General features: G+C 35.3%; 1 protein-coding gene across 1 annotated transcript; it reads right to left on the minus strand.

Moving 5' to 3' along the window:
* Positions 1 to 102: 102 nt before the first annotated feature.
* On the minus strand, positions 103 to 22713 carry LOC149422060 (uncharacterized). Its single transcript, XM_089634669.1, has 6 exons — positions 22535 to 22713; positions 11645 to 11799; positions 8487 to 8712; positions 6300 to 6408; positions 3613 to 3680; positions 103 to 2027 (listed from the first exon to the last, which is right to left on the minus strand). Exons 1-6 carry the CDS (start codon positions 22592 to 22594, stop codon positions 630 to 632), a joined length of 2016 nt encoding a protein of 671 aa, XP_089490795.1. The 5' UTR covers positions 22595 to 22713; the 3' UTR covers positions 103 to 629.
* Between the last annotated feature and the right edge of the window lie 1863 nt (positions 22714 to 24576).

The raw sequence follows: 24576 nt of genomic DNA on the forward strand, positions 1-24576 counted from the left end.
CTGTACAGGAGTATTGTTTTCCTAATATTATATTTGAAAACCTAGTGGGCAATTTGTTGTGCATGCAGTGTTTTTTTAAACAAACTACGAGTGGCCTGAAAAAACAATTCTGTGTGAGTGTTTTCATTTATATATTTTTAATGATTTATATTTTATATATATATGTATATACAAAGAATTTAAAGCACTTAACATACAGCTTTCTAGGAAAACAAATATTGACAGTCATACATTTTAGTAACAATAAAATGCTTTTTGTGATTTATTTATTGAGCAAATAATTTTAGTTTAGTGATTACTGATTAGTATAGGTACCATCATGTAGCGTCCTACTTCTGAGTTATATTTAGTTGTTTGGTGGCGACGACAGTTAAACTTTACTGGCAGTATTGAAAATGCGTGTAGGCTAAACCTTTCCTAACATTTATGCTTATGAAAATTTGAATAAAAAGAAAACATTTATACATTTATTATTATCACTTTACAAATTTATTCAAAGGCTTTCGTAACAATGGTCCTTAAAACAAACATTAAGAATGCTCACCATATTAAACTTTCGATAAACCACAAAACTACGAACATTCGCACTACAGTCTGTTTGACATTTGGAGATTACGACTGTGGAGCAATCATTCAGCTTCGTCCCCGGAAGCATCTTGCTCCGTCAGCAGCGGGCTGCCGTCCTCCGTGGGGTCCCCCCGGCTGAGGCGGGAGCTGCGCCCCGAGCCCGTGGCTGCACTACGCTGGCTGAACTGCAGGATATTTGGCACAAACCCACTGCCGCAGGGGGTCGTGGGGGCAGAACGAGAAAGCCAACTCTTTCTCGAGAATTGACGCTTGAATCCTAAGTTAGAACTTGGAGATATTTTTCCTGGGTGAAAGCTCTTTGGTGCTAAGTTTAACGGCATATATAAACTATTCTTTCTACTCCGGCTAAAGTAGCTCTTCATTTCTTTCACATCATTAGCAAAATTGACATCTTCATTTGTGTTATCCACATTGCAAGATTCCTCGTCTTCATTGGGTAGCTGGTGGATTTTATCCATTAGCTCCTTGAACTCGGAGGTGGGGCTGGTGGCCCTGGGAGGAGAGTCAGGGGTTCCCAGGTTGGCCAGGCTGCTGATGTCTGACCCCGTCATGGAACCTCCTACACTATACATTCGATGGATTTCATCTTTGGAACCAAAGTTATTAATATTTTTCGCAAAATTGCTGTAGTCGCTGGATATATTTTCGTTGGTCGCTCCTTCCACGACTGATTGAGAAAAGAATGAACAAAAGTTGTTTTCTTCCAAACTGTGCAAGTTAAATGCTGAAGTATTTCTGTCACAAGAACTGTCTGCAAATGAGTAATCCCTGTTTTTATTTTGGATATTGGAATTCTGCCGTATTTCTTCATTGTAAGTTTGTTCTTGAGTGAATGGAGACTGGTATGGTTCCTCCGATACATCATTTCGGATCTTGCCTTTTATTTTGTTACATTCCTGCGGCACATAACTTGGATAAACATTATTGTCGATCTGAATATTTTCATCATTTGATTCGTTTGAACTTTCGTTATAATATTGGTTAATCTGTACTCTGGGGGATCTTAACTCTGGGTACTTTTTATAATTATTTTTGTTATAGTTTCCATTGTCATTAGATGTTAGAATGTTCCCTGAAGATCCTTCAAGCGTCAGAGTGAGGTGATGTTCGGGGATGAAGGTTTCTCGGTGTGTTTCTTCGGAGTAACCTCTGGTGTTCTGGCTGCTGGTTGCAAACAGTTTGTTGTTAGGCACGGAGATAGAGTGAGCGAGTGAAGTCTTTCCGGCCCCGGGCCTGTTAGAGTCCGGCACTTGGCACTGGCTGTGGTGGCTGGAGTTGTGTGCGCAGGGGGTGTGGGGGGCGGGGGTGGGCGGCTGGCTGTGCTCCTGGCAGGTCACTGAAGAAACTGATCGTAGGAGTGCCTGTCGCTGGGGCGCCGCGCCTCCGGCCCAGTCCACACTTCCTGCACACGAGTAGGGAGGCGGGATGATTGAATTTGCCTGCAACAAAACATTACTTTTGAACACAAATACTCTTATATGAAAGCACTCTATTCCAAACACTAATTTCAGTGGTGACTGTGTAACTCCGATTCATTGAACTCTAGAAATTTAGATTTTAATATAAGTGTAATTATTTTCAAAATTAGAAATGTTTTTTTGAAAATTCAGAAAAAGTGCCAAACTACAATATAATTTTTTTATTAACAGAAAATATTTTAGTTGCTAACTAACTAACTAACTAACCATCACGCCGTTTCCCCGCAGGGGTAGGCAGAGAGGACGGACCGCCAAACAACTCGGTCTTGGCACACACTCCTTGCCTCATTCACATTCACACATACTCTTCTATTATTCTGACATGGCCCGACTCGAGTATCTGATTCACTTGATCGTGCCATGTCTTCCACGGGCGTCCCCGACTTCTGCTACCATTCACATTTGCATCATATATCCTCCTTACACTCCTATCTTCGCTCATTCGCTCTACATGCCCAAACCATCTAAGCGTCCCTTTCTTAATCTCACTCATTACTCTTACATCAGCCTTGCACTCTTTGCGGATCTCCACATTCCTCACACGATCAAACATGGTTTTACCACACATACGCCTCAGGGATCTCATTTCAACAGCATTTAATCTACTTTCATCCTTTCTTTGCCAGTTCCATGCCTCACTTCCATACATCAGGGTAGGTACCAGCACTCTGTTGTGGACTGCTAGCTTCGCTTCTTTGGACAATTTTTTGTTAGCGCTGACGGCGTTCAGTCCTCCATTAACGGAATTACCTGCATTTACCCTTCTTTCAATATCTCTGTCAGCCTTCCCATCTCTCGTAAGCATACTTCTTAAATACACAAACTCATCCACCTGCTCCAAGTATTCCCCATTCACAATTATATTGCACACTGTTTTCGTACTCTCTCTTTCAAACACCATTACTTTAGACTTACTTACATTCATCATTAACTCATTCTTCATGCATACTTCGTTCATCCTAGACACGAGAGACTGTAGATCATCTATACTATTAGCAATCAGCACCGCATCATCAGCATACAACAGGCAACATACTTTCAAATTATTCAAATTCGCGCCCAATCCCACCTCTTTCAATTCTTGCATACAATTATCCATGTATAGATTGAATAACCACGGTGACATTACGCAGCCTTGTTTAACACCTTTTGTGATATCAAACCACCCCGTAAAATTGCCATTTTAAAAATTGGAACTAATTTGTCCAGAATGAGGTTGTCTCCTACAGCAAAATTTCATGTTTTTTACAAATGTATCATATTAATTAGAGCGTGCTGGCTAGTACTGCAGCACTGCCATTCAAAATAAGAATTAAGTACTGAAATGTGTCCAGTGTTATGTCATTTTACACAAGTTCACTTTGAAAGCTCAAAACTTCATCATTTTTAGAGATCGAAAAACTTATTTTAATGTCATTAACTCTTCAAATTCGAAATATTTTAATTATAATAAAATTAGAAGACACACTGATTCAGACTTTGCGGTTTGATTTTTCACAGGTCTGTGGTCTGCGGCGCTTGTGATTTATAAGTTTGATGTGCCTACCTCATTCGCTGTGTTGCATATAAAACTGGAGCTGAGAGAGTCGACAGTACTTGTCGCTGATATAGAGCCTGAAAGTAAGTAAATAAAAATACATTACATTTTTGTTTTGTAACCAGATTCATTACTTTTGGGAAAAGTCAATATCAACAGGGATGGCAGGGTCCGCAGGGACACAGGGTCCTAAGGAGAAACTAGATCGGTCAGCTGTATAATATGATTGTGTAACAGATATACATAAGTTAATGTACGCTGTTTTAAAGCTGTTTCAGAAGTATCGCTTTCATTTGATGACACTGTTAAGATAGATGTACTAAACAATACAAATATTCTCATATTGGGATTGTGGTGCAAGGAATCAATTTGAATTCTGATCTTGGGATTGTTGTGTAAGGAATTAATTTGAACTATCATCTTGGGATTGTGGTGCAAGGAATCAATTTGAATTCTGATCTTGGGATTGTGGTGCAAGGATTCAATTTGAATTCTGATCTTAGAATTGTTATGTAACGAATTAATTTGAATTATCGTCTTGGGATTGTGGTGTAAGGAATCAATTTTAATTCTGATCTTGGGATTGTGGTGCAAGGAATTAATTTGAATTTTGATCTTAGGATTGTTGTGTAAGAAATTAATTTGAATTATCATCTTGGGATTGTGGTGCAAGGATTCAATTTGAATTCTGATCTTGGGATTGTGCAAGGAATCAATCTGAATTTTAGATGCATAAACACATTCTTGTTTTCCCTACAATAATAATATGTACATAATAAAATTAAAACTCACACGAAGATTAAAATAATCTCAATTATATTCTTCAGAACTCATATGGAATTTAAACTCGGAAAATTAAATATTGTATTCCTATTCCACGTAACTTTAGAAGTAGTATATAAAGAAGATATCTATTTTATAGTGATTTACTTTGGGGTATTATGCCACCTCCTTCTTTAGCCAACGTTTCGGACAACATTACAGTGTCCATCATCAGGGCAGATGTGTACAGATTGTGGTGAAGTATGTGCTTATGTATGTAGATGTGATACCGTGTCGCCTGGTTCAACCCTTGAAGAGCTGGTATTGAATTACAATGTATGATGGTTTTTTACCACTAGCCCCGTCGTCTTTATTGATATTTATGGGATTTTTATGAATTTCAATAAAGACAATGGGGCTTCAAGTTCAAAAGTTCTTGGTAAATATATAGGTATCTAAAAACGACGACAGAGTTCTCCATCACGACACAAGCAACATTTTCCGTTTAATGTGGAAGTAGTAGGAGATTTTCAAATATTGTGAAGTTATTCGTAGCCCAGGAATATTTGCCTTTCTTTTAAAAAAAAATAATAAGAACGAAATGTTAAGGTACGGATACATTTGCGAACCAAAACAAAACCAAACCCACGAATTACGTGAAAGGAATACAGCAACTGTATGCGTCATTTTGCGCCATTTGAGGTTTCTTCGTTCCTTTCCCATAAGTTGAGGTTCAGCTCAGCAGTTCGGCTCGCATATGTATACGGACCATAACAATATCAACACATGAAGTATTGAATCACATGACAAAAAGAAATAATGACGGAGAAGATTAGTGGAAGACCGGTTACAAGTTGACGAGAGTCAACTCCGATAGGAGAGGGCACCAGATGAAGATCTAACACTAACAGATGTTGGAAGATCTAACACTATTTTAATTCACCTGTTTAATATTCAGCTTCATGAGTCGCAGCCCACCGGTGTGTTTCTGTATTTCATTTTTAACTGGCTCCATTTTTGTGTGGCTAACTTATTTCAGTCCCTTAAAGCAGTCTGATTGCCGCGGCCCGCTCACTATACTGTTCTCTGACACACAGCGGGCACGTGAGGTAAACTGAGACTGTATTACTAATTGGATATTATTGAAGCCCTAGGTCTTATAGTAAACACAAAGTGCCGCTAATAAGGAATTATAATAATTATTCTTCTATTGCTTTACGCATTAGTTTTGTCCTCCAAACGCCCTACAGCGAATAAAAAAATCGCTAATCAATGTTCACTATCGTTTATGAAAGGTACCCAGTTTTTCTTTTAAAGAGATTATGTGAATATGCAATAAAATTGTTCATTGTTAAATACTTTTTACTGTCAATAATAATGTATTAACATTCACTTGAACTTTAGTAAATAACAGTGGTCTAAAACTGGCGGCCCAAGAAGTCATGTCATCTAGTAAAATATTGTCTAAAAATGAGACATTCATTTCGTCTCACAACTCTAGTCTTACTGTCTTTGACCAATTTATTGGGCTCACACGTTCACCATGTAAAATAATAAATTGTAGCACACTACTTGAAATTTAAATTGTACGGGGATGCATATGTATGTATATTCACGCGAGCCGAACTGCCGAGCTGAACCTCAACTTATGGGAAAGTAATGAAGCAATCGCAAATGGCACGAAACGCCTCTTGCAGTTTCTTCGTTCCTTTCCCGTAATTCTTTGCTCAGTTCACAAATGTATACATACCATTGAGGATGTTTAAGAGCTCCCAAGAATCGGCAAATAGGAAGGCCAAAGCTGGACACCAAAAGGGTGACGAGGGGGAAAAAGAAGTGAAAATATATAGTACAATGTTATATTTAGAGCAGTGGTGTTTAGTGAAAGTTAAAGTATGAGAAGATGTACAAATTATGTTTTGTTTGTAACTCACCAGTAGGCCTGACGATGTAGTTCTTGAAGTACTGTACCATGAGATCCCCGTCCCCCTTGTCTGGCCCCAAGTATATCACCATTGGGTATAAGTCGGGTTTTGACGTCACCTGGGGAATTAATATGGACCAATTATTGGTTATTTTGCAAAAAGCCTGTCACCGGTAAAGTGGAAATAAGTATTTACTTTTTTTTTTTGGTTGGTTCAACACAATATATAAGGTTACGTATAAACAGGACAAAATTTCCAGGAGCTGGGCCACGAATTACGGGAAAGGCACAAAGTAAGAGTTTGTAGTACTTCGTTCCTTTCCCATTATTTGCAGCTTGGAACTATCTATTTGTATCGATTGATCGACCTTTTTTTAATTAGGTAGCCACTACAAAGTCAAGCGGTACCCACCTACCAACGGAATTTGTTATTTTTTTATCTTGTATTTAGTTGCTCATCTCAAATAAAGTAATCAGAAAATTGTCTGTAAATATTATAATATTAGGTACTTATCTAGGTGGGTGGATTGTATAGACAAGGACTTCTTGTTACTAGTACTCCCTCAAGCTAGATAGCCAATGATAGCTTTTATTAAAGGTCATTGTAATGAATGGAACTCGTTAAAGATGGGGGGTGGTTGTTAACAAATGTCAAGGACATAAGAAGTTACAAATAGACAAATTGAATTTACTTTGTGATTAGGCGGAGAACTTATTTATTTCTTTCTGAAAAATCTTGAAGTTTTCCATTGTGGTTCTACTTCTAATTTAATTATGAATTTATTTAGAGGTTTAGTAAATTGCGAGTTCTATTTTTCCGACCACCAGAAATTTAGTTTTTATCCCTTTAGCCGAGTGGTTTATTTATGTCTTTAGCTCTCCCTTTGATCGGGTAGGTACTGCAGTGCTTGTCCCGAAACTTACTAAGCAATGATAATAATGCAGTACTGGCAGAGATGTGCAAAATGGGTACCAAAAACCATTTGAAATGCAAAATGGAAATGGGTCAAAACTTTTCCATTTGAAAATGCAAAATGCAAAATGGTTTTTAGAAAAGCATTTCAAATGCAAAATGCAAAATACCTATTTTCAAAATGCATTGAAAATGCAAAATGGTTTCTCAGGTCAAACAATCAAAATAATTATAGAATTTTTAAACAATTTTGTCATTTAATAATGGACATCAATTTAGAACAAACATATTACATGGTGTTAAATCCAAAAACACCACGACTACGGATATGAAACCACAAAAAATTTGCGCGGGACTAATGTTGCCAACGTAAAAACATAGAAACTGCTATCTAACATTTAATATTACAGCGTCATGGCCCCATGTTCAGTATTTGAAACAGTATTTTTTGTAATGGTATCACTCAATTGCCAGGGCTCCTACCAGGGAGCAACTTGACAAATGTAAATTATCTCTCATAGCGAGGTTGAGGACCGACTGATATTTGGGGCTTATGAAAAAAAGATGAGTGGAGATAGTAGGAAGAATGTTGCAAAAAGCATTTAAAATGGAAAATGCATTGAGAAAAGCATTTAAAATGCAAAATGCAAAATGGTTTTTAGAAAAGCATTTAAAATGCAAAATGGAAAATACCCATTTTGCATTTTGCATTTCCATTTGAAATGGATTTATTTGAAATAAAGCACATCTCTGAGTACTGGTAACAACATTACAGAGCTATGTAACCGGATGAAACAGAACAATGACAAAACAGATGAGATTAGATCTATTACTTATTATAAAATAATAGATCAGGTTAGGTTAGGTATGTTTTTATTCTTCACTTTTCATAACTTGTATATAAAAATGTGAAACCGGTTCTTTACCCAGTTACTTTTGGAACCGGTTTTCCAAAAGAAAACAGCAAACTAGAAAATTTCTGAGAAAAGAATTGGTTCCTCAGAGAAGGTGCCAGTGACAGAAAAAGAACCGGTTCCATGTAACCGGGATGGGAATATCGAGTGTCTTCAATATTCATATTCTGTTTGTCGTGGAGCCGTAGTGTACGACTTTACATAGACTGTACGAAATAAAAAAAATAACAGCGAAGGTTGATAATTGAAATGGGTTGTCACTGCTGTTCTAGTTACCGGAGACAAACTAATAGCAAAGGAGGGTTCCAATGATAGCAAAAGAACTGTTTCCTTGTAACCGGAACAGGAATAACTCTAAAGAAATAAGCACCTCATTGTAAGGGGGCGGTGCCGGCTGCACGGAAGCCCTGCAGAGCGAGCTGCAGCGGCTGTACTGCGGGGGGTAGTAGCAGGAGCCCGCGCTATCAGCGTCAGGGGAGCGCTGGGGGGCTCCGCGACACCGCCACGCCCGCCAGCAGCGCCAGTGCGGAGCCTGTTGGCGCAGACGGCAGCACCATGCCAGCGTCAGTACCACGACGGCCAGTGTCGTCAGCACCCTGGGAACAGAAATAATACTGTAAAGAAATGTAGACAGTGACCTTCCATTTGTTTTGAAGGAAAAGTGTACAAATTTTCATCAGTCTCGGAATAAATGTGCATACAAATCAAATCCACGCTACCCGCCTGGTGTCCGTCGCAAACACTCTTCCTTATACAGGGTGTCCCAAAAAATAGTGACAAGCGAAAGTCGAGAGGTAGAACACCCCTAGGGGTACCCAAATCACCCCCATGTATGTTTTCGAGTAAAGATTATTTTTCGTATTTTTTGTGAAACCTAGAGGTTCAAGAGATTGTTAGTCACAGAGACATATAGACACAAAAACAATTGTGGGCAGTTCAGAAACATTGTGATACCATTGAACCATAAAAAATGTTGAATCTTAAAGTTTGTTGAAATTCATAACTTTTAAAATCTTTGAGGACGATTTAAAAAAAGTCACTGAAAAAATTCCGCCCAAATTTTTTTTTTTTAATTTGCCTATTTAATTATCTGTTTACCCTGTAAATTTCATTGAGCTATCTCTACGGCGTCATACTTAAAGCTTGTTCTAAATAAGTCCAAAAAACATCTTTATTATTAAATCACAAAAGTTTTCAAAATTTTCGATCTTCGTGCTCAATAAAAACCCTACATCTTCTTAAAAAGTTTTGTTTCAGTCGAATGAACGTTACTGTATTGGTTTTTATTGTTTCTACTGCCTGTCTCAATTTTGTTCGTAATTCCGCTAAGTTTATAATTTCTTTGGCGTAAACTAACTATTTGTAATAACCCCAGACAAAGAAATCGATGGGGTGCTCCACGCACAAGGGAATGCGGGGCGTCCGACTTGAACCAATACCTCCTAGTATCTTTGGGGGTACCGCTTAAACCCCATCGGTCGATAAAGTCAAGTAAAAACTTTATTTACGTTTTATTTTAGATTACATTTTTTATTTGTATACCTAACAGTTATTTAATCTACCTACATTTAATCTTACTTCAATTTAATCTTTTTTGCATGAAAATATTTTTCTATTGAAGTCTTTAATAATTTACGTTAATCTTACTAGAAAAATTAATAAATGAAATTTAGATTTGGAAAATTGACAGAAAGATACATTAAAAAAATCATAAATTTTGAATGAATCATAATATGTAGGTATATAATACTACGGCGGCGTAATTGGTATTGTAAAATCCATAAAATGTAGGTATATAATACTACGGCGGCGTAATTGGTATTGTAAAATCCATAATATGTAGGTATATAATACTACGGCGGCATAATTGATATTGTAAAATCCATAAATGAATGCCATAAAAACTTCAAAATATGTATTGTGAAAAAAGTCGTAATAAAATTATACTCCCCAAAGTAGGTAGGTACGGTCTATTTTTTTTTATTAAAGCCTTTTTAAAGTAGCTACCTAATATAATAAATTTATGCGCCATTTATACCTACTATTTTATACTCGGCGTATTTTAAAAATCCCCGTAAAAGTAATATTTTTATTCACTTGACAAAAGATTTTTGGCCAGCCGGCAAAACTATTTTATTTGCCAGACAATTTAAATCTCGAATATACGACCCACGCGAGTCTCTTTTCCCCAGGGCTCGCTATATAATTTTTCTGACTAGTTTGTATTTATTGTTCAGAACTTTTCTTTTTACAGTAATAATATTGTACAATGAGGAAAATACTTCAGACGTTAATCTAGAGAGAAATACAACAACGCTACGCCAGGCTACGAGTGAGGTTTCTACAAATAGATTTGATAGTAGTCCGATCAACCAATTACATATAATTTATTACTACTTTAGTGTATATTAAACGACTTTGTAGAGATATGGTGTGGAATAGAAGCATCACCACCAACCAAGGAGCAACACCTAACCAGTGCCGACCTCGGGTGGGTATTATTAGTGTCTTGGCAAGTCGGCGCTCGGAGTGGACTGCTTCAATTGCGCCTGCACACGTCCGGCTCTGACCACCAACGGTTAAATCGTGTAGGTTTAGCTACGATCTCGGTACTGAGCACAAATATAATGTAGAATCTCCCAATTACTTCGAGATTTGGATGTTCCGTCTTTAAAAAAGCCTTGAATCAGTTTCTAGATCCATACCACCGATCAGTTCTATGCAGCCATCCCCGAAACATACACCGATCAGTTCTATGCATCCATTCCAACAACATACACCGATCAGCCCTATGCAGCTATTCCAATAACATACACCGATCAACCATATGCAGGCATTCTAACAACATACACCGATCAGCCCTATGCAGCTATTCCAACAACATTCACCGATCAGCCCTACGCAGCCATTCCAACAACATACACCGATCAATCCTATGCAGCTATTCCAACAACATACATCAACCATATGCAGTCATTCCAAAAACATAAACCAATCAGCCATATGCAGCCATTCCAACAATATACAGCCTAAGATCTAAACAAAGTTTGTGGATCCATCATTGCCCCGATCTCATGCGTCATATTATCTATATTTATCCAAAATTCGTTCCTTTGACCATTCACCACAGCTCATCATCTATATAATATATTGAATGTCATGTCACCCATTTCATGTTATAGCCTCACAGTTTTAGTACCTACCTACTTTATTAGTTATGCATTATTTACAAATTATGCATTATGAGTAACGTCCACATCCACAACACATAAAATAATCAAAGGAGATGGGCCATTAGCACGAAACCGTGGACAAAAAGAAAAGAAAAATGTTCACCCATACTATAGCAAATCGCATCTACGCACAGTGGCGCCCCGTTTCTACGTACACACCAAACGAATAACTTTCATTGGCTCCGCCGCGCCGCTTCGATATTCCGTGCAGTTTGGTCGTAGTTTCAACGTTTACATGCCATAGATCCACTTGTTTGTACCTATTATCTATGGTAATGACTGCAAGTAAACTTACCCTAAGTAGTATTTCATAGGGGTGTTGAAATTGAAGTACTCGACGTGCTGCGGAGGGCGGTTAGCGGGGGGGTTGCGCGGCAGGCAGCACCCCCCCGGGCAGCACTCGTGAGACTCCGCGCACTGCTGGCCATCTGGGCAGCTAGTGCTCCACACCTGTACGGGGAAATAGCAACAGTCAGGAGCAGTCAGCACACAGAGAGGACCTATTTGTTGCCAGTGGAACCGGTGGAACATGGCATTCCTACTTGGGAAGAAAACGGGGAGGACAAGAAAAGAGGAAGGTTAGCAAGCACCAACTAACTAAGGCTACTCTAATCTGGTAATAAAGCTTGTTTTTTTATATGACTACCCCGCAAAAATCTCAACTGCCCTGATTCAGTTTGGAAAAGTACAATTATTATTTTTTTTAAATATACAAGGAGCTTATCGCTCTGCCACGGGAATAGATGAACATAGTATTTATTTTATCCACAGGGTGTAAGTACCTGTCATAACTTTTTTTATTTATTTTTTATTTTTTTTTAATTTACACATGTATATATACATAAAAATACTTTGACTGCCCAACTAGGAGGAATTCCCGTTTTAGTACAGACAAAATTGAGTTAGTATTCATGCACGCATACATATTTTGTAAGAACAAAAACAAAAAAGGAAAGGAAAAAAAAAGAAAAGTAATATAATATATACATAACTAAAAGAAAAAATATATAATATATATATATATTTTTTCTATATATATATATAACTAAAAAATAATGATACATAAAAAAATATTATTATAAAAGATTAAAAGCAAAAAGTTATAAAGTTAACTGATGTTAACTTGTTTCAAAATTATGAGTGTTCAAAATTATTTTCCTCACGTATAATTGTCTGACATCTAGAACTCGTAACTCTTCAAATAGTGAATCGCTGTGGTACCTAAAAGGTTTTTTCATGATTTCCCTTAGTAAGGACTTTTGGGCCTTTGCTAATTGGTCTAAAACCATTTTTGCGCATCCACCCCAGCCTAATGATGCATAGTCTAATAGTGACCCACACATAGCGTTGTAAATGAGTCTTAAATCTTTTAGACATAGGATATTTCTAATTGGCATAAAGATATGCGTCAGCTTTCTAACCTTAGTAGTCACAAGGTCTATATGTCCGTCCCATCTAAGATGTTTGTCGATAACAATACCGAGATATTTTATACTGTTCACGCATTCTAATTTATAGCAATTACAGATATTTGATTCGTTGCATTTATGTATGAAAATATTGTATAATTCTTTGGGTTGGCCCGCTTCTGTCGCACTAAATCGTATAAATTTTGTTTTTTCTGAATTGAGAGTCAAAAGATTATAATCTAACCAATATTTAAGCTGGTTAATATCGTCTTCTGCTTTGTTGTGTACAGCATTCCAGTTTCTTCCTTCAAATATAAAGACAGTATCGTCCGCAAATGTTATGATGTGGAGAGATTACTGTTACACAAATCATTTATATAAATACTGAACAGAAGTGGTCCTAGGGTACTCTCTTGCGGTACACCAAATTCTACAAGGGCGGGATCGCTAACAGTATCATTAATTTTTACCTTTTGGTATCTGTTCGCTAAGTAACTATCCATCCATTTGAATAGCTGTCCCTGAATGCCGATGGCCTGTAGTTTTTTCAGAAGTATTTTATGCGAGATGGTATCAAAAGCTTTTGCTAGATCAAGGAAGAGAGCGATGGACTTAACTCCCTGGTCAATATTATTGGAAATAATATCAGTCAGCTTAGCAATAGCATCTTCTGTTCCTAAACCGGGTCGAAAGCCGAATCGGTTCTTAGATAGGATCTTATGATTTTCTAGGTAGAGGCTAAGACGATTTTTGACGATTTTCTCAATAATTTTTGAGATTGAATTTAGTAGAGATATAGGCCGATAATTTTATATATCCGATTTGTCTCCATTTTTGTGAATCAGTATGACAATTGATTCTTTTAAGTGGTTCGGAAATATGCCTGATTTGAAACTAAGATTACAGATAAATGCAATAGTACTAGCTATAAGTGGTTTCAACACTTTTAGCAAATTTGTTGACACTTAAAAAACTTAAATCAGTGATTCTGATATTCATTATCTCCAATCTCTAAATAGCATAAAAGTCGCTATCCGCGTCTGTCTCTTTGTGAGCTTAGTTCTTCTAAACTACGCAACGGATTTTGATAGGGTTTTTACTTCCATTGAGAGAACTTCTTCCGAAAGGTTTATATATATTTAATACGTGCATATTATATTTATAGAAAGTAGAGGAAAGTCGAGAAACGCCAGGTACTGCCAGTATATGTATTCGTTTTTGCTTCGTTCATATATTATTATTATTTAAGTAGGTAGTGTTCTTTTATATTATATTAACTAACATGTACCCGGCGTTGCTGCGAGTTATCCTTAGGACATAGACACATACCAAAGAGGACTTTTCTGTAGGTCTTTTTAAGATATACAATTCCGTAGTAGTACATTTTTTTGATTTATCTCATAAGGTTTAGCCAGCCTTAAGAATGTAGTGCCCGAGAATATATTTTTATAACTTAATTATAAAACATCGAATTTTCTCTACTTTCTATAAATATAATATGCATTTATTATATATTTAAACCTTCCGGAAAAATTTTTCTAAATGATAGTGAAAACCCTATCAAAATCCGTTCAGTAGTTTAGAAGAACTAAGCGCACAAACAGACAGACGCGGATAGCGACTTTATTTTATACTATTTAGATATTTTATAATACAGGGTTTTCCAATAAGAGGTGTTATTTTGATATTCAATCGTAAAAGATCAATGATTTCGTTGATTGTGTGGCACGTAGCGCCGTCTTGTTGAAAATAAACGTGTTCCAGATCAATACTATCCAATTCCGGCCATAAAAAATCATTAATCATCTCTCGATAGCACAATCCATTCACCGTAACTGTTGCTAAAGCCTCATTTTCGAAAAAGTAAGGTCCAATGACTCCGACGGACCATAAACCGCACCAAACAGTCACACGTTAAGGATAAATAGGCTTTTCAACAATAATTCTTGGGTTTTCCGAGCCCCAGATGCGACAATTTTGCTTGTTTACGAAGCCACCGAGGTGAAAATGGGCCTCATCAATCAAGATGATTTGCATTTGATTCACTCAAGTGAATTTTAATAATTTCAATGCGTTGTTGAAGCGTGTATCGTTCCATTTTAATTAATGGCGTAGTTTCTACTTGTCAAATGTAAAAAAATAACAGCTTCAAAAGTAACATCTACCGAAATAGCGGGCTATTCAAAATAACACCTCTTATTGGAAAACCCTGTATTATGAGTAATCGCCTCTTATTTAAGTTAAGTATGTAAATGTGAAACCCGTCAGCCTGGAGCTAATGGGACTATGGTGCGGAAAGCATGCTATTAACATTAAGTGTCGTACATTACGTCACGCAAATTTTATACATTTTTTAAGGTCCCCCCTTTCCTCCTTGCAGAGCTCTATGACACACTTTCTTGAACCCTTTCCCCAACAATTATGTTACGGGGAACTGAAACCCCTCCTACTGCATAATATTATTTAAAAAAATATGTATGTAGAAAATATCATGGACAATCATGGACCTAGAAAGCCCTGGACGGATTAATTCCAGAACAATTTGAAGCCGCGGGGTGAGGAGGAAGATGTATGGTAAACGCCAAAAACAACTTAATTTTTTTACTTCTTCTAACTCAGCAAACTTATTTTGTGGCACCATTTTAATTAAAAATTAATAAAATACTTCGTTTTAACCACTTTTATTGTTTATTACCAACATGTTTCATGAGCAACGCTCACTTCTTCAGGGTTTTTAATAAAACTAATTATAAATAATAGACATAAACAATGGTGTCAATAGATAAATAATAGACATAGACATTATTATTTTTTAATGACACCATTGTCTATGTCTATTATTTATCTATTGACACCATTGTTTATGTCTATTATTTATAATTAGTTTTATTAAAAACCCTGAAGAAGTGAGCGTTGCTCATGAAACATGTTGGTAATAAACAATAAAAGTGGTTAAAACGAAGTATTTTATTAATTTTTTTAATTACGTATGCTCCTTGTCTCATCAAATACGCCAAAAAAATCATATGCCGTTATAACTGCCATATTAACAACACAAAAATAAAATAATAATAGTTCATTATGCACCACTTTGCATACAAATCATTCAAGAGTTAGTCATACAAGATGACTGAAAGGCAATTTCCCCTCATCCTAAATTTGGTTTCAATGTCATTCATACAAATTCGAATGCTTTGTCCAAGGCTTTTTAGGTACACGAGGAAAACTGATTTTATGTAAGAATAGATAACTAGTTTAAATAAAATAATATTTAAATTTAGAATATGAGTATTTGTGTAGGTACTCAGAATCGCTTCCGTGAAAGACCACTATTCAGAATGGAAGCGATACTTGAAATGACTTTAACTGTGTTTATAAACCAGAATTGAATTGCAAGGTGATTTTCAATTTTCCTCTTCTTCGTCTCTTTTACCTCTTCACTCCCTTAACCTCGCAACATACCATAATCTAAATAAATACAAATTAATATCCATACGTATCTAGAGATTAAAAAAACTGCTAGACCAAAGAAAATTCAAAGTTTGTTCTTATTAATGCCAAGAGGGTTTGGAGAGTGGTTTGAACGGTAAAAGAAGACGGGAAAGCCCGAGGGAAACTCAACACATTATCTCTGCACTGAAATGAAGTACGGAGTAGAATTAATTTTCCTATATATTGTCATTTTTACTAATAACAATGTGGTATACATTAGTGAATGTTAAAAAGTTGGGGTCGGCCGAGGAAGACTTATCGTATTACTGCTGCATACGGGAACGAATTAAATTTCCTATTTTAACAGTGACAATATGGATTTCATAATTCCAGAGATGTGCAAAATGGGTACCCAAAAACCGTTTGAAATGCAAAATGGAAATGGGTCAAAAATTTTCCATTTGAAAATGCAAAATGCAAAATGGTTTTTAGAAAAGCATTTCAAATGCAAAATACCTATTTTCAAAATGCATTGAAAATGCAAAATGGTTTCTCAGGTCAAACAATTAAAATAAATATAGAATTTTTAAACAATGTTGTCATTTAATAATGGACATCAATGTAGAACAAACATTATACATGATGGTAAATCCAAAAACACCACGACTACAGATTATGAAACCACAAAAAAATTGCGCGGGACTAATGTTGCCAACGTAAAAACATAGAAACTGCTATCTAACATTTAATATTACAGCGTCAAGGCCCCATGTTCAGTATTTGAAGCAGTATTTTTTTCAGTACTCAATTGCCAGGGCTTCTACCAGGGAGCAACTTGACAAATGTAAATTATCTCTCATAGCGAGGTTGAGGACCGACTGATATTTGGGGCTTATGAAAAAAAGATGAGTGGAGATAGTAGGAAGAATGTTGCAAAAAAGCATTTAAAATGGTAAATGCATTGTGAAAAGCATTTAAAATGCAAAATGCAAAATGGTTTTTAGAAAAGTATTTAAAATGCAAAATGGAAAATACCCATTTTGCATTTTGCATTTCCATTTGAAATGGATTTATTTGAAATAAAGCACATCTCTGCATAATTCCACATGAAGCGAAAGGTAGAAAAAGTCGGGGATACCCGCGGAAGATATAAATCTGATAGTATTAGTATCTCGATGCCGGAACAGTTTTGATCGTGTAGTAAGGAAAGTAAGGAAGTGGCGATCTCTGTTATTTAAAAATTAATCGTTTTCAAAGAGCATCTCGATGAGAAAAGCTCAAAAAGAAAATTTAAAAAACTTGGGATTTCTCAGTATCAATAAACAATTTACGGAACTATTTTACGAGTTTTTCTGATTTTATTTTTTAGAATTAGAAAAATTTTCCCGGAAGATTTATTTTCAGTTAAATAAAAATTTCCCAACACGGAAGAGATAAATGTATTTATAAAAAAATCGTGACTCATTTTCCAAGCTAAAATGTTCAATTTTTTAGGATGATTTTTTTAACATGATAAAAATTTCCCAAACTTCACACAATATCAAAAATAAAAATGTTTTTATAAAAAACTCCCAATTTATTATTTTCCGAACAATTTTTTGAGCGAAAATGACTGATTTTCACGTATAATTTTATTCAGAAAAATAATTTTTTGAACTGGAATCAATTATTTTTCTAACAAAACAATTTTCACAGAAGAATTTTTCAGAAAATTAATGTTTTCCGGGATCAAAAATTTTCCAACATGAAAAATTTACAAACTTTGAATTACGAAATCACACAGCTAAATTCTAACCAAATAAAACTTTTCCCAAGTCAAATATAAAAATTGAATAGAAAAGAAACTAACTTATAAAACCAACTCAATGTACGACGATATTCCTGTCAAGGTTTTTCGGTGACTGCTGCAACTGGATAGCCCGATATTATTTCTCCTTTGTGGAACCGGTTACTTTTACATTTTATAAAATTTGAACTATGCCTATGAACAAAAAAGATGGGTTTCACAAAACTATTGGCTTAAGGCCCCGTAGTAAGCGTTCAAAGATGATTAGAAAGGGAGATATGTAAATACGAATGTTAGAAGGAGAGCGCTAATATTAAAAAAACGATAATGATAATAAAAAATTATGAAAATATTTAATAAAACACGACTCATTTGAAATAAAGCAAACATTTCTTGACAAATGCTTTAGTTGCATTTAAAGATACAAAGTGAATGTTTTCATGCCTATATTCGATTAAGGCGATGCCATACGTAGTAATGCAAAATCATGTGTTTTTGGTTTGAAAATTTAGTCGCCTAGAAATGTTTCCGATGCTTTAATTAAATACTGCGAGTAGAATACATCTTGGTCTTTAAAATAATCGAGTATTTTTTAGATAAGTCTTTTTATAAGCCCAGAAAGAAATAATGTATAAGGCCTCTGAAAACTGCTTTAAGGTTAAAAATCTCCTACTTTCGAACCCATTTTCGGTTATGATTTTATTGTATAATGAGGCAAATTAAGTTGTTTATAAAATGATCGAAAAAAAAAAATTTATGCCTGAACATCCACAAAATAAAATAAAAGGCACTTTTTGGCCATGTTTTTATCTTGCAAAAATCAAAACAGGCGGATGGTGTTAAGCGCGAATTTAAACCTTATCGCCATCTACGTAAGGGTTGTTATTGATAGCGGCTCAATTTGAAATATTACACGACGTAGTGCATCGCCTTAAGCAATTAAATAAATAACAGAAACAAAACGTGTTTTATTTTAGGATCTTACTTTGCGATCTTTTTCTATCGAGGGTATTTCATATAACGTTCCGTATAACACATGTATAGATATTATCTTAAAAAATAGGATTTTTTTTTGGAACTTAAAGAGTTAACGAGAAACTTGTAATCGGTAGAAGCTTTAGTGACGCAAACTTTCTAGAGTCCGTGTCATAACTATAACCATTTTCCAATCTCTAATGGTACTCGTATAAACTTGACACAAATTGTTCGATGCGCTCTCGACTGATGCAGCTTTGAGAGAAATAGGTACCTATGAATGAATTGAAAATAATTGGTTACCAACATGGGTAACCGCAACAAACAGAACATCATAAAACAAGACAGTGCTAAAACAGAACAGCGATGAGACTTGATTAAAAATAAAAATGATAAAACAGAACATAATAAAATAGAAATTGATAAAACAGAACATAACTAAAAAGCCAGTGATTAAACAGAACATTATAAAACAGAAATGAAAATGAATATTGATAAAAGAGAACATTATGAAACAGAACTTGATAAAAAAAGTAGTAAAAGAGAATATTATAAAACAGAACTATTCAATATAACATAATTAAAATTAAAAGATCATATGACGTACGTCGTGATTACTTCAAGATTGATACACTTAAAACTAGAAGGCAATTGACTGATCTCATATGTTTACATAAAATTATTCACGGTCAACTTGATACTACATTATGTCTTAGCAATATTAAAATAAATGTCCCCAATTCGCATTGTTTAAGGCGCCATAATATTTTTCACCTGAATACATTTATAAATAATATCGCCTACTTTAGCCCTCTGACCCAGATGTGTCGACTATATAACAAGATAGAGTGTGCTGAAATAGATATTTTCGTCGATAATTTGTACGGATTCAGAAAAAAAGTTCTGGCGCTATTAAAAAATATTAGCTAATTCATTGTGTCAATTTTCTCTCTATGCATACCTCTCGTATTTCTTATGCCTCTTACCACTTGTAATAATGTATAATGTAATGTGTTACTTGAGCGAGCTTGTATATGATTGTGTATTTTATTTTTATTTTTTGATGTTTTTGTTTTCTAATTGCATGTATCTGTATTTAATTTATTGTATCTTTATTTAATTGTAGATTTTTGTAATTGTACAATAACTGAGTTTTTATAAGTGGATTGTTCTCACGTAAGTGTGATCATCTGTAAAACCCAGTATAAATAAATAAATAAAGTAAAGTAAAAGAATTATTCAATATAACATAATTAAACACAATATGATAAAAGAGAAAGTGTAACAGAACCAGCTATCCAGGGTGGTCGGTACTCTGAGTATCGTCCTAGTGAAAGACCATTCAGAATAGAAACATAGTTCAAAAAGGTTTTAACTGTGTTTGAGATGACATTATCACACTGACTCTGGAGAGTTTGGACTCTTGAGCGGTATTCACATCTACAAATTATAAGCTATTGTTAGTAAAAACATTAAATATTAAATTAGTGAGGTCAATAATTGAATGGAAAAAAATACATTTTAATTGTGAAGATACAATAAAAAAAAATGAAAGTGAAACAGAAATGGTCTTCAAAATATGTAATTTTTTATGTGAGCTCTGCACAAGAGTCCCAACTGCTCCCATTAGTCTGGAGCCAGTGAGTCTATGACCGTTCAATTTTTGGTATGCTGTGAGGCTGAAAGTAGTAGGGAGAGGAAGGAGATGGAGAAAAGAAAGGTGGCGGAGTACCTGGCTCTTCAAATCTGGTCACCAAACACGGCTATAAGTCATTCCAAGCAATGTTTCGATTCCGAAAGGTGGTCTTTTACCAGGGCGATACTGAGAGTACTTTGAACTTAATATACTAGTATTGTATTTTAAATCAATAAATTGCTAAATTTCACAAATTAAGCAAATAAAGTTTCCTTGGACACGTCGGGATTGGAACCCGCCACCTCCGGACTCAACTACGGTCGAAGTCGCCTCACAGTGGGCTGAAAATCGCCTTTCGTAAACATAGAGACTTGAATTTTCAAGGGTATTTTTTTTGGCTAGAAATGGATTCTGCTGATCATCACAGTTTTAAAATATTGTTAACTAGACAAAGCATACAAGATGCATTTAAGCATTAAAATGAATCATCAACATTAAAAAGTTTTTTTTTTCAACTTTGAGGAATTTTTAAAAAAAAATCTCAAGTTGCGCTACAATACGAAGTATGTCAAAAAATACAAATAGTAGTATATTTGTGTGTAAGGATAGAATGGCCAACCTTATGATTCCAGAGATAGCCTCATTTTTAATGTCAGGCCATACAAATTTTTCTTAAAAAAATGATGACTCCTTCATTTGTACACGCAATTGCTTCTTTATAGCAGAATCCATTTCTAGCTAAAAAAATACCCTTGAAAATTCAAGTCTCTATGTCTATGAAAGGCGATTTTAAGCCCACTGTGCACAGTGTTTTGGCTTGCAGTGTAAATAAAATATTGTAAACTAGACAAAGCATACTCATATGTAATGCATTTAAGCATTAAAATGAATCATCAACATAAAAAAGCTTTTTTTTCAACTTGATAATTTAAAAAAAAAATCGCACGTTGCGCCACAATACGAAGTATGTCAAAAAATTACAAATAAATAGTAGTATATCTGTGTGTAAGGATAGAATGGCCAACCTTATGATTCCAGAGATAGCCTCATTTTTAATGTCAGTGCCATACAATTTTTTCTTAAAAAATTGATAACTCCTTCATTTGTACACGCAATTGCTTCGTACGAAATTTTATAGCATAGTAATGATCAGCAGAATCCATTTCTAGCCAAAAAAAATACCCTTGAAAATTCAAGTCTCTATGTCTATGAAAGGCGATTTTCAGCCCACTGTGCGCCTTACGTAAAGCTATTTAAAATGACGTTGAACAGTTTCCAAGTTAGTAAGACATCTAGTTTGTGGAGATGAAGTATTTGTGTCGTGTTTGGCGGCACTATGTCGCGCTGGGAGACTTCCCCGCCTCCCCCTGTTGGGGAATGGGGCTGCCACCCCCGCGATCGATACTGCCTGACAGCCTCCTATTATTTATTTTTAGAAAGTAAACACTGACATTACATATTAATTTAACAGCTATTTAGACGAACAAAGAACGACCAAAATAGAAAACCAAATATTTTGATAAATAAACGCCTAGGAACTCGGATAATAGGTACCAAATTTTACGTAAAGATAAATTGTTTACATGCTTTGAAATCACAATATTTGTACTGTAACTTGTGTCTCATTTGATGTAACTATGATAAGTCGTTTGGGAGTAATTAAATAAATTGCTCGGTAGTTATAGAACAGGAAAAAATTACGATTGTTTTCTTGATTTTTTTTTTAAATTATGTGATAGAGAAAGCGAAATTGAAGCATTGAAAACAGGACATGCAATAATGGTGTAAAAGATTTGTATTTAGAACATTGCAATTCAATTTTTGAGTAGGAACTTAGTTAATTTGCAAAATGTGATACATTGAAGATTTTACCCAAAACGGTACAGAACATTTGTTCCATGGCCTAAACACGAATCTTAAATATCAGAATGAGTGGCATACACTTACCTCAGCAGGAAATATTGCGTATAATCCAAACATATATACTGTGAACAATGTTTTCTCCATATTTCACTAAAACTAAATGGGAATTATACAATTCTATCATTGTTTCCATTTCTCACGGTACCATTTATGCAGTGAAGGCGGCGCATGCGCCTCCGGGAGACGCCATCATGCCGAGGTTATTTGCTCCAAACTCTAAACCACCAACAGACTGAAGAAAGTACTTGTAACTGAACAAATAATATGTAGGTACACACAGTTCCGTTAATTAAGAACTAACTTTAAATAGTTTACTCATTTATAATGAACTTTTTAGGATAATTTGCAAAATATTATTGTAAGTCTATCTATAATAACTAGTATATTTCTTAGGATCTCGTCAGATTTATTTCTTAACAGGTCCATGAAAATAATTTTAAATAGAACCTTGCTTGTTGTACTGGATGCATAAAAAAATATTAAATCATTTCTGCCCTAAATTTGACGTTTAAATGGAAATAATAAAAAAAATATAGCTTATATGTACATCCCCTTTCTCACAGTCAACCCAGTAAACAATGAGAGTAAAAAACACATTATTTACATTTATTGTTGAAATTATACAGTGTATAAATGTACCCGTATCGCGATTCCATATTTAAACGGTTTACTTCTAAAAGTAGGTACTTGAGTATGAGTACTGATGTCAGGTGAATATTTTCAATTCAATTATTATATTTTTATTGTTATATAATAATTTATAAAAGTCGCTACGCACCCAGTATTGTTGGGCATTTGAGGGGTCAAAGAGTACTGCGGACGGGTGTTACAAACTACTTCTATCGGTATGCGCAAACACATTCAAACGAGTCCTCTTTTAAATGATTTGCCTATTCTTATTTCCACATCTATCGCTTGATAGAAATAAAGATCTACAATATTCTTCTAGGTAGCATTTTAATTGTTAAAGCATGCGGGTATCTACATTTCTTATAACTAACCTACATGGCTCCCGCACATAAATTTATGAAAAGGAAAATCGTAACTATCAATAATAACAATTATCAATTCGGGAGACTGAAATGGGAACCGCCACCCCTGCAAACATATAATGGATAAACAACTCCTTTTCTATAGGTCACCCCAAGTGGTTTTGCTACGTTTGGTGACTTGGCAGTGGTGGCCAGGTTCATGGGGGTGAGGATTATCTAGGTTTTGGCGATGGATGCGTCTACCCTACTGCGTGACAGACCGGATCGGGAGAGAGTGCTTGAGAGAGATCTTTTGACCTTCCAATCAGGGCTTTCTCGAACCATCGGGTTGCAGATTATAATGCAGGACCGTATTTAAGCTTAGGCAACATAGGCAGCTGACTAAAATAGACTAAACGAGCCTTAGAAAATCGACTAAGGACTTTTGCGCCAACTTGTATATGGAAAATTATTTTGCATAATCTCTCATAAACTGTTATAATGTTTAAAACTGCCTAGACATGCGCCTATTCCAATAAAATGAGGTTTTAAAATAATGTTCGAGTTGTATAATGGAAAACTAATTATGATGTGAACTGCACTAATCATTTTTCACAACTTTGTGTGTGGTACTTACCTGGTTTATTTCGTGTGTGCAACCCTTGCATAGCGGTAGCTGCTTACATTGCAGAATCATTTTTAATAGTCGTTTAATGTGCGCCTTCCCGACGGAATTTCCGCAATCCGCGTAGCTTTGAAGATGCCTTGAAAAACTATCCTCGATGGGTGCTTAAACTAATACAAGTCTGGCAAATTTCATGTACACAATCCTTGCAGCAAAGCAGAATCATGTTTAAAAGGTGTTCAATACAATATACGCTGTCGTAACGGAAATTTCGCATCCCGCGTAGATATGAAGTCGAGTAGATTGCGGAATAAACAATAAACTGGACAGGCGCCAAATTAACGCCTGATGTATGCAATCCTCAAAACTCTGAAGCTGTTTACGGCCCGAACCTTAAACACGGCCATATTCACCATAATTTACTATGGTTTACATTAATTATGTATGTACATGGGATAAAGTAAATTAAT

Source organism: Hesperophylax consimilis, chromosome 8 (assembly GCF_061612785.1).
Source record: "Hesperophylax consimilis isolate HC1 chromosome 8, BYU_Hcon_1.0, whole genome shotgun sequence".
NCBI classification, from domain to species: domain Eukaryota; kingdom Metazoa; phylum Arthropoda; class Insecta; order Trichoptera; family Limnephilidae; genus Hesperophylax; species Hesperophylax consimilis.

What these genes read in the sequence shown, in the direction of transcription:
- LOC149422060 (XM_089634669.1), bottom strand. Translation starts at nt 22,594, where the DNA reads ATGGAGAAAACATTGTTCACAGTATATATGTTTGGATTATACGCAATA. An exon ending in ACGCAATATTTCCTGCTGAG is followed by an intron (nt 11,800 to 22,534) that starts GTAAGTGTATGC and finishes TTCCCCGTACAG; the next exon opens with GTGTGGAGCACTAGCTGCCC. An exon ending in CTACATCGTCAGGCCTACTG is followed by an intron (nt 3,681 to 6,299) that starts GTGAGTTACAAA and finishes ACTTACTTTCAG; the next exon opens with GCTCTATATCAGCGACAAGT.